Source organism: Colobus angolensis, unplaced genomic scaffold, assembly GCF_000951035.1.
Source record: "Colobus angolensis palliatus isolate OR3802 unplaced genomic scaffold, Cang.pa_1.0 Scaffold202, whole genome shotgun sequence".
In the NCBI taxonomy this organism is placed as follows: domain Eukaryota; kingdom Metazoa; phylum Chordata; class Mammalia; order Primates; family Cercopithecidae; genus Colobus; species Colobus angolensis.
In genome coordinates, this window is record NW_012115178.1 from 3,134,451 (window position 1) to 3,145,435 (window position 10,985).

At 38.9% G+C, this 10,985-nt stretch overlaps 1 protein-coding gene and 1 long non-coding RNA gene across 3 annotated transcripts in view; one reads left to right on the top strand and one right to left on the bottom strand.

The window, feature by feature from the left end:
• LOC105511677 overlaps nucleotides 1-8,303 on the bottom strand; it is a 14,789-nt gene extending 6,486 nt beyond the window's left edge. The window contains exons 1-4 of the long non-coding RNA XR_001001750.1: nucleotides 7,891-8,303; nucleotides 7,334-7,446; nucleotides 3,243-4,158; nucleotides 2,329-2,493 (exon numbers count right to left, since the gene is read on the bottom strand). This is a non-coding gene — a long non-coding RNA (uncharacterized LOC105511677). The remainder of the gene's footprint in view (nucleotides 1-2,328; nucleotides 2,494-3,242; nucleotides 4,159-7,333; nucleotides 7,447-7,890) is intronic.
• COCH (cochlin) overlaps nucleotides 1-10,985 on the top strand; it is a 21,607-nt gene that overhangs the window by 8,132 nt on the left and 2,490 nt on the right. Inside the window, exons 9-12 of one of the 2 annotated variants that reach the window (XM_011941853.1) lie at nucleotides 2,372-2,475; nucleotides 3,224-3,450; nucleotides 3,628-4,144; nucleotides 8,111-9,102. In XM_011941853.1, coding sequence (XP_011797243.1) covers nucleotides 2,372-2,475; nucleotides 3,224-3,450; nucleotides 3,628-4,144; nucleotides 8,111-8,286 — 1,024 coding nt within the window. In that variant the 3' untranslated portion in view covers nucleotides 8,287-9,102. Of the gene's footprint in view, nucleotides 1-2,371; nucleotides 2,476-3,223; nucleotides 3,451-3,627; nucleotides 4,145-8,110; nucleotides 9,103-10,985 lie in introns of those variants that run through there. The other variant, XM_011941854.1, reaches the window with a different exon arrangement.

Sequence of the window (10,985 nt, forward strand, 5' to 3'; positions counted from 1 at the left end):
AACCTCCACCTCCCAGGTTCAAGCAATTCTCCTGCCTCAGCCTCCTGAGTAGCTGGGATTACAGGTGTGCACTGCCATGCCTGGCTAATTTTTGTATTTTTAGTAGAGACAAGGTTTCACCATGTTGGCCAGGCTGGTCTCGAACTCCTAACCTTAGGTGATCCACCTGCCTCGGCCTCCCAAAGTACTAGGATTACAGGTGTGAGCCACCACGCCTGGCCCCTTCAGTATTTTAAGGAAATATTTGACTGTATTATTTTTTAAAAGCTCAGACTATAAAAAATGCCTTGCATCCTGTTTTTTTCATCCTTTCGTATTTTGAGCATTTTCTCATATCACAAATATTCATCAAAAATATTTCATAATATTCCTCTGCATAATTATTTAGCCATTCTTTTATTGTTTTTTCACTACATTACACACTACACTGTGATGAACATCCTTATATCATCTTTGTGCCCATCTCTGATTATTTTATCACATTAGATTTCTAGAAGTGAGGTTCTGACTTAAAGCCTCTGATATAAATAGTGAAATTGAGCCATGCACAGTGGCTCATGCTTGTAGTACCAGCTGCTCAGGAGGCTGAGGTGTGAGGATCTCAAGCCCAGGAGTTCAAGGCTGCAGAGAGCTAGGATGGCACCACTACACTCCAGCCTGGACAACAGAGCAAGACCCCATCTCTAAAAAAACAAATAAATAAATAGCAAAATTGCTTCCTAGAAAGGTGAACTAGTTTAAACTACTATCAGCAGTGTATAAGGGTGTATAAACAATGCTATTACAAATATTAATTTGCATTTCATCTATGTTATTTTTTACAAGTGGCTCTGCTCTTAGTTTAGATAGAATTTTTTTGGCGTGAGAAGAAAATTTAACTCTTTTTATATGATTTAACCATTTGTCTCTCACCCTTAAAAAAATGGGTTCCTTGTTTCATTGACTTGTGGTATCATATTTATACCTGAGTTTGAGCAAGTCTATTTCTTTGATTCATATGCTAATCCTTACATATTTTTTCTACACTTCTTTAATTATCATAGTTTTCTTGCACATTTTAACATCCCATGAGGCAAATTCCCCTGCAATACTTTTTGTCTGATACTTTTTTCTGACTATTTTGACCCAATTCTTTTTGAAGATGAATGCTTCATTACCTTGTAGACTCATACAAAGACTAGCTTCTTGTAACTTCCTGGTTTGTAGTTTTTCTGTTTCAGAAAGGCTATTAGAATAGATAAACCCTGTCAAGTTTATATGTAAGTCAAAGGACAGAACATATCATTAAGGATACAAAAATGAGACAAATTTCCTAAGTCATAATCTGGATAGTTGAAAAGTGACCACAAGTGAAAAGGTTTTCAACCCATGAAATCTGATTTTATGATCCAATATTCCATCAGGTATGTGTGCAGAAATGCAGTCAGTGTTATACTTCTCCCTGAAAAAATCTTGAATAAAATAGCTACTGATAACGCTAAGATCTTAAAATTTTGCACTATGAAATACTGACTCATCTGGAATCTAAACACAACAGATTGTGCTTTGGTTGTTTATACTCAATACAGTCTCTGATGAACACAGAGTAGTTATATAAAAGTGAGCTGAAATTCCTTTAATATTAAATATAGGAAATGAGATGGCTAAACTCTTACAATACACATAATTTTAAGGTCCACAAATGTCACTGTCATCATAAGAAAAACTCAATATTGTAACTTTATAATTCATTTCACCTTTTTCCCTTTAAAAAAATGCTGACCATCACATCAATGAAATTGTTTCTCCTAAACAGAGAGACCTGGGTTAATAGATCCACACTACTTAGAGCCTCTGGGTCCCACGATGGAACAGACCCTAGTTTCACACCCAGCCACTTCCTAATTTAGTTTAGCTACCTGGTGCCCAATTCTGCGGACTTCTGTTAAACCCAAGGCTCTGAGCCAAACCTGATTTCAAGTTCTTCGTATAGTTTAGGCGTGGACTTTGGAGCCAGACAACCTGAACTTAAAATGCAGCTGTGTTTCATCAGGCAAACTCCCTAAATGCTCTGAGCCTCAGTTTCTTCATTTACATAATTGGGATAATTCCAACCTTGTAGAGCTATGATGAAATGAGGTTATACATGTGTTATGCTTTTGACTTATTACCCAGAATATAATAAATCCTCCATATGGCAATTCTTTGTTACACCTCTGAAATATCCCCAATAATTCAAGTAAGGATGCAATGCCTTAGTTGACTATGTACTGTGGAATTAAGAAAGAAACTTGTGTGTTGTCTGGTTTTAAAACTGTTTTTTAAGGCATGTAATGTTGCTTATTTTACCTTTTTAATTCTCCCTGAATAACATTTTCTTTCTTCCACTTAGTGAACATCCCAAAATAGAATTTTACTTGAAAAACTTTACATCAGCCAAAGATGTTTTGTTTGCCATAAAGGAAGTAGGTTTCAGAGGGGGTAATTCCAATACAGGTAAGTAGACTTCAATACCTGGGAAGTAATATAGGAGAGGGTTATCAGTGATCAGACATGTAAAACAGTATTATGCTATTTTATATGAGCAGATGTGAAATCCTCCTGGAATTGAAATCTTGGCTAGGTCTGCATTTGATCATCTGAGATAAATTTTCAATGTATAAGGGAAGTAAACCAAAGTGTGTTGATATTTCTTATTTTTAAAAATATAAAGCATGGTGATTTAGAATTCTCATATGTTGGATTGACTAGATATATAACATTGGAGAAGTATCTCTTTTAATGCTAAAAAGAAGTGAAGATCAACAGACTTATCTAATGAACGCAGATGTGGCAGAAAGAATGAGAGTAGCACTACAGTTGACTCTGAAGAGAGACTTCTTAGAGGCACTAATCAGTCACCAAAGGGCTACATAGAGAGCACGTGCACAGAAGTGGGAATCAGTTCTGTGTTTCTAACTGGCAATTGATGTGGGATAAGCAAATGTGAGGCTTCTAGGAGGTAGAGGGGGAACTAATATGGTTTGTGAAGAGAAAAAAATAGGCCTGGTAGATAATTAAACTTTCCCAGCTAATGCATGTGTTATAGAACTGGGTTCTATATAATTCTTTTTTGTGTGTGCCCCACCCCACTGCCAGTTCTATGTATAATTCTTAAACTTTGCAGCATCAAATGCTACAGGGAAACAGAAATGTGGTTTGAGCAGTGGTAAATGCTACTTGTTTGCTTCTTTTTCAAATTTAGGAAAAGCCTTGAAGCATACTGCTCAGAAATTCTTCACAGTAGATGCTGGAGTAAGAAAAGGGATCCCCAAAGTGGTGGTGGTATTTATCGATGGTTGGCCTTCTGATGACATCGAGGAAGCAGGCATTGTGGCCAGAGAGTTTGGTGTCAATGTATTTATAGTTTCTGTGGCCAAGCCTATTCCTGAAGAACTGGGGATGGTTCAGGATGTTACATTTGTTGACAAGGTAAAGTGGTGAGAGTCATCTTCTGTTACAGTGATAGGTATTCCATTTTGGACCTCTAAGTGCAGTGCTGACTGCCTGTTATCTAGATTAACTTGTAACATTCAGGATTTTCCACAGGTTTTAAGAAGAAACAACTTTTGATCCTTTTGGATATCTTTTATGTGTCCCCCCCATTAGGCTGTCTGTCGGAATAATGGCTTCTTCTCTTACCACATGCCCAACTGGTTTGGCACCACAAAATACGTAAAGCCTCTGGTACAGAAGCTGTGCACTCATGAACAAATGATGTGCAGCAAGACCTGTTATAACTCAGTGAACATTGCCTTTCTAATTGATGGCTCTAGCAGTGTTGGAGATAGCAATTTCCGCCTCATGCTTGAATTTGTTTCCAACATAGCCAAGACTTTTGAAATCTCGGACATTGGTGCCAAGATAGCTGCTGTACAGTTTACTTATGATCAGCGCACGGAGTTCAGTTTCACTGACTATAGCACCAAAGAGGATGTCCTAGCTGTTATCAGAAACATCCGCTATATGAGTGGTGGAACAGCTACTGGTGATGCCATTTCCTTTACTGTTAGAAATGTGTTTGGCCCTATAAGGGAGAGCCCCAACAAGAACTTCCTAGTAATTGTCACAGATGGGCAGTCCTATGATGATGTCCAAGGCCCTGCAGCTGCTGCACATGATGCAGGTAAGGTCCTTGTTCTTTATAGAAGGGAACAGAAAAAAAATGGTTCAGTGAATTTTAGGAGTAAATAAAAATTTAAGCATTTCATTGAACAAACACCTGCAGCTTTACCCAATATTAACTGTCAAAGCAGCCCTACTAATCTCGTTCTATAGATAAGGAAACAAACTTCTTGGAAATGACACATCTAGTAAGTGGCAAGGCCAAGATCCAAACCCAGGCATTCTGGCTCCAGAGTCCACATTCCTAACCACTGTATTGTTGGGAGAATTGTCATGAGAACCATGTCACGTTAAGGAAATGTTACAGGTGCTCACATTTAGCTTAAACTTGGACTATATCTCCAAATAGCCAGCTTATAACCTACCATGAATCTGCCATTCAGTAATTTATCCTAACTTTCTTGTGTATGAAACAGGTTGTTGCTCTGTCACTAGGCTGGAGTGCAGTGGCATGATCAGAGCTCACTACAACCTCCAACTATTGGGCTCAAGCAATAATCCTGTGTCAACCTTCCACGTAGCTAGGATGACAGGCATATGCCAGTGCGCCTGGCTAATTTTTAAATTTTGTTTTTGTAAAGACGGGGGTCTCACTTTGTTCCCCAGGCTGGTCTCAAACTCCTGGGCTCAAGCATTCCTCACACCTCGGCCTCCCAAAGTGCTGCGATTACAGGCATAAGCCACCGCACCCAACCTTAACTTTTATTTTAGTCAAGTTTTGTCTGGCATGAGTTTCCTGAGATAAGGTCTCCTATAGTCTTTACCTATCCCCCTTGGCCACGTGCAGTGGCTCACACCTATAATTCCAGCACTTTGGGAGGCTGGGGTGGGCAGATCACCTGAGGTCAGGAGTTCAAGACCAGCTGGGCCAACATGTTAAAAACCAGTCTCTACTAAAAATACAAAAATTAGCCGGGTGTGGTAACATACACCTGTAATCCCAGCTACTCAGGAGGCTGAGGCATGAGAGTCACTTGAACCCAGAAGGCTGAGGTTGCAGTGAGCTGAGATCGTGCCATGGCATTCCAGCCTGGGTGACAGAGTGAGACTCTGTCTCAAAAAGAAAAAAAAACCTTCCTTTTTTCTTCCCCTTAAGATAATAAAAACACACTCTGGTGTTATAAAAGGGTATAAGAAGGGTTTCTTTTTCTTTCTTCCTTACCCCAGCCTTAATATTACTTTTGGCACAGGCCTCGTTCCTGAGGACATTAACATAATGTGTTGAAGATCAAATAGACCAACAAAAAGCTAAGATTCCCTTTCTGAGGATATAACTGAGTGACAGGAGGAAAGAATCAATGGACTTGCTGTTTTTATACTCTTCTGTACCTCCTTTTCCCTACTTAATTCCTAATGACATAACCTTTTTCCTTTCTACACATTAGTACCTCTGCCAATGTACTTACCTATTTTTACAGATACTGATGAAAGATTATTCTTAAGACAGAGAAGATATGCAACTTAAGTTCCACATCTAGCTTGTAAAAATTTTTTTTTTTTTTTGAGATGGAGTCTTGCTTTGTCGCCCAGGCTGGAGTGCAGTGGCGCGATCTCGGCTCACTGCAATCTCCGCCTCCCGGGTTCACGCCATTCTCCTGCCTCAGCCTCCGAGTAGCTGGGACTACAGGCGCCCGCCACCACGCCCGGCTAATTTTTTGTATTTTTAGCAGAGACGGGGTTTCACCGTGTTAGCCAGGATGGTCTCGATCTCCTGACCTCATGATCTGCCCGCCTCGGCCTCCCAAAGTGCTGGGATTACAGGCGTGAGCCACCGCACCTGGCATAAAAAGTATTTTTTATACATCAGCAACTAATCTGTGAAGTAAAGACCTGTTTACTATCATATTCCTTAATACTTAGCTTACTGAACTTACAGATAACAGGATTGTATTCAGGCTATAAAGTGATTAGATTGATTAAACTTCAGAAGGCTGGACTACACCAAAATTGATTCATGAAAATTATCCCTTAGTGATATTGAAAGTTGCAAAGGCCAGAAAATAGGGTACGATTTTAGGGTTAGATCACAACTGTTTTTATTTTCAGGGTCTTGCTCTGTCGCCCAGCCTGGAGTACAGTGGTGTGATTGTTTTATTTTTTTTAACTGTAATTATATGCTGGGCTTGAGCTAAACAATCTGAACTAGAATGTAGAACTGAAAAGAAGTGAGGAAAACTGAGGGGGAGGAAAAAAATATTTTGACTTTTTTTTTTTTTTTTTTTTAGAGAGAGTCTCTTTCTCTGTTGGCCAGGCTGGAGTGCAGTGCCGCAAACCCTGCTGCCTCAACAAAAATATTTTTTTTTTTTTTTTTTTTTTTTTGCCAGGGAGTAGGAGTCAGGAAAAGGAGACTGGAACAATTGGAAATTGTTCCAAGTAGGTTTTACATCATGTAAACCTGTGTATCTTAGGTGTTTACCACTCTGAGCACTGTATACCACTAGAAGGGGGATGAAGCTTTAGATCCGTAGAGGAAAACTATTACAGAAACCCCAAAAGCTATAAAAAATTGCACCCAGCATTAGATAGATGGTACTCTACACTAAGAATCTGCTAAATGAGGCCTGGTGTGGTGGCTCACGCCTGTAATCCCAGCACTTTGGGAGGCCAAGGCAGATGGATCGCTTGAGCCCTGGAGTTTGAGATAAGACCAGCCTGAACAACATGGTGAAACCCCATCTCTACAAAAAAACCAAAAAATTAGCTGGGCTTGGTGGCATGCACCTGTAGTCCCAGCTACTCGAGGATGGGGTTGCTGAGGAGGATCATTTGAGCCCAGGAAGTTGAGGCTGCAGTGAGCCTTGATTGTACCACTGCACTCCAGCATGGGCGAAAGAGCCAGACTCTGTCTCCAAAAAAAAAGAGAAAAGATTAAATGAAAACTTCTACAATTGGGATTGGGGTGAATCCAACCAATGTATTATCACCCTAACTGAATGTACAGTTGTACTAAAAGCCTTCTAGTAACTCAAGTGAATAGAAATAGAATACCTCAATGTAACTGGAAGAAATTACTCCAGTTTCATACCGACCCCTCTTGGACAGTACTTACTAGTTTTGCTTTGGGATTATAGGCTGACATTTTCTGATTATTAGTTTGCCAGTATTAAAGATTGAAATGGAAGAGGGTTTGTCATTATCAGAGGACTAGTCACCGTTCCTCAAACAACCTTTGAACACTTTTACCTTTTACTTAGCCCATCTCTGGTGCCTTTCTTTCTTGCTTTAATGGACTGTGACTCTGCCTCCAGTATACTGTTTGATGCAGGCCAACTTTGTATGGAAAATTTTCAGCATCTGCATTTACTGTAGGATTTTTTTTTTTTTTTTTTTTTGAGACGGAGTCTTGTTCTGTCGTCCGGGCTAGAGTGCAGTGGCCGGATCTCAGCTCACTGCAACCTCTGCCTCCCGGGTTTACGCCATTCTCCTGCCTCAGCCTCCTAAGTGACTGGGACTACAGGCGCCCGCCACCACGCCCTACTGATTTTTTGTATTTTTTAGTAGAGACAGGGTTTCACCATGTTAGCCAGGATGGTCTCGATCTCCTGACCTCGTGATCCGCCCGTCTCGCCCTCCCAAAGTGCTGGGATTACAGGCTTGAGCCACCGTGCCCGGCCTACTGTAGGATTTTTGAAAAGATACTGTGGATCAGGTTAAAACTTTTCTTCTATTCCTAGTTTATTACGTGTGTTTTGTCATTAATGGATGTTGAACTTTATCAAATATTTCTTATCAGTGATCATGACTTACCTGTGCATGTGGTGAGTTACAGATGTAGCAGTTTCTGGTTTGGACCACTCTTGTCACAATGACTGTGAAAACTTAATTTGTTTGGGGGATTTAATTGTCCAGAAATTAGTAAGCAGTTTTCGCTGCAACTATGTTAACAGTGTATGGAAAACACAGAGACGTAATTCCATATATTAGGTAGACCTGATTTTTAATTCACTTTAAAATGTTTCCATTGTAGGAATCACTGTCTTCTCTGTTGGTGTGGCTTGGGCACCTCTGGATGACCTGAAAGATATGGCTTCTAAACCGAAGGAGTCTCATGCTTTCTTCACAAGGGAGTTCACAGGATTAGAACCGATTGTTTCTGATGTCATCAGAGGCATTTGTAGAGATTTCTTAGAATCCCAGCAATAATGGTAACATTTTGACAACTGAAAGAAAAAGTACAAGGGGATCCAGTGTATAAATTGTATTCTCATAATACTGAAATGATTTAGCATACTAGAATCATATACAAAACTATTATATTAAATATGTCAACAGCCATTTAGGCAAATAAGCACTCCTTTAAAGCCACTGCCTTCTGGTTACAATTTACAGTGTACTTCGTTAAAAACACTGCTGAGGCTTCATAATCATGGCCCTTAGAAACTCAGGAAAGAGGAGATAATGTGGATTAAAACCTTAAGAGTTCTAACCATGCCTACTAAATGTACAGATATGCAAATTCCATAGCTCAATAAAAGAATCTGATACTTAGACCAAAAGCAACATTCCTTCTCTAACCATTCCGTATTGATTATATAAGCAAAATGAAAAGAGAAACTTAAATGGAACACAGCTCTTTAACATGGTTCTATACATATTTTGACCCAAGTAGATATTTTCTTAAAACCAATCAACAATAGCTAGCTATTACTGCAGACCATAAAATCTGGGTATAGAAAGGAGTCCTGTATCAAACTGCTTTTGTAGTGTGTTTTTGTAACAACTTATGACTAAAAGTATCACACTAAGAGAGCAGAATTGCCAGGTATTTTTCTATTTCTCTCCTTAATTTTATATGTATATAGATATATTTGGCTTATATTCTAAGTCACCCAAGTACTTAAAAGTTGGTAAAGTATTTACTGACTGCTTATAAACATTTAAAGACATTTCAAATAACTGCAGAAAAAAATAATGTAATTGGAATATTTAAGCAATAAAACTGCTAGTGAGTGATTGTAAGCTGGCTTACTTTTATTACTGCAAGTGTCTCCCCTGAGGATATGGTAAAAATCCATGTGGAAAGACCAATCTGAATTGTGTTTTAAATCATGTATTAATACCAAGAATATTTTTTTCTTTGATTCAATTATTTATTGAGGCCAAGCACAGTGGCTCATGCCTGTAATCCCAGCACTTTGGGAGGCTGAAGCGGGAGGACTGCTTGAGGCCAGGGATTCAAGACCAGCCTGGGCAACAGTGAGAACCCTGACTCTACAAAAAAGAAAAAAAAAATTAGCTGCGTGGGATGGTGCATGCCTGTAGTCCGAGCTACTCGGGAGGCTGAGGTGGGAGGACTGCTTGAGCTGAGGTCAAGGCTACAGTGAGCCATGATCACACCACTGCACTCCAGCTTGGGTGACAGAGCAAAACCCTATCTCCAAAATAAAACAAAAAGACACAAGTTTATTGAATACCTACTGTTCTAGACGTTATACACAGCGACTACCTGGTTAAACAGTCTAAGATATTTTTGAGTACTTGCTTCACCAGAAATGTTTTGTGATTGACATCATTTTTACTTTAAAATGCTTGTGAAGTTGGTCCCTATGAAAAGAGAACATCAGGACTCCCTTAATATGACTTAGATGATTAGCTCACCAAGGCCTCTCCCAAAAGAAAGAGGTGCTCTATCATCCCATCTTGCCTGTCTTTTCTAAAGACGGGTCCTATCTCCTCCTCTCATCCACCTAGGCCCCCTGAAAAAGGTGTTAAACAGTCAGAATAATATACTCCAGTAAATCTTTTGAGTCTTAGTTTTATACCCTGCGTAAGAGGAATAAAAGGACTACATGCAGGGAAAAAGTGAACTGGAATTGCCTTTTTCACTACATAAAAATTTGAATTTGAAAATGGAGTTTCAGAAGACAACCTCCCCCTTTATAAAATGCTTCCAACGTGACTAAATCATGTAACATGGATAATTTTAATTAAACATCATAAAAACTGGGTTTAGCATAATATGATCTTTTCCCCAGTAAGTAAACCGAAAACTCTCAGCTAGGAGTACAACCCCTTGGAAAATTAAGCTTTAATGAAAACCCAGCTACCAGTCATTAGCCCTTTTCAGAAAGTGTTTTTTTCTTTAATTTTATAAAGGACCAAGTTTTGAGTCACCTGAAGTAACCAGGGAATAGCAGCAAGAGAACAGAAATCAGAACCTAGGTTACTATCAATAATTTTATAAGTAAACATAATCAGGATAAAGGTTATTTACAGGGGACAGAGAGTAAAAAGATGTATTACAATCCAACTTAAGCAAACATGCTTAGATTTCAAATATGCTAGCCCATTTATAACTTAATGCATTAAATGCAATGTTAGTCTTCAACGGATGTTACCTAGTTTGAAATAATGCAAAAAACAACATGAAATATGAGAGGCAGAATATGATTAACTATTAAGGGAAGAAATCAACATATTAAGATTTGTATAAAGTACTATTTAATAGTGAAATCAATTTCCCATGTGTCATAATGAAAATGACATTATTTGTGCATACTTTTAGTCTCTTCCAAAGAGACTAAATACTGCAAAGAAAAATACAACCAAAGGAGGTAAGAACAAAATATATATACTAATTTTTAATACATTCCCAAATACATCAATGTTTATGCATTCCAATAATCATCACATTTCAGATCAATGGTAATGTACTGGGTTGGAATAGCTGCTAGAAACAATTCTAGCTTTGGAAAAGCTTATTCTTTATTTCAAAAAAGAAGAAACAGAAGAGGAGAAAAGTACCCCCTTTAATTTGTTCTCTAGTTGAATGTTCAATTCAGAAAAACAAAAAAAGCCGGGCGCGGTGGCTCACGCCTGTAATCCCAGCACTTTGGGAGGCC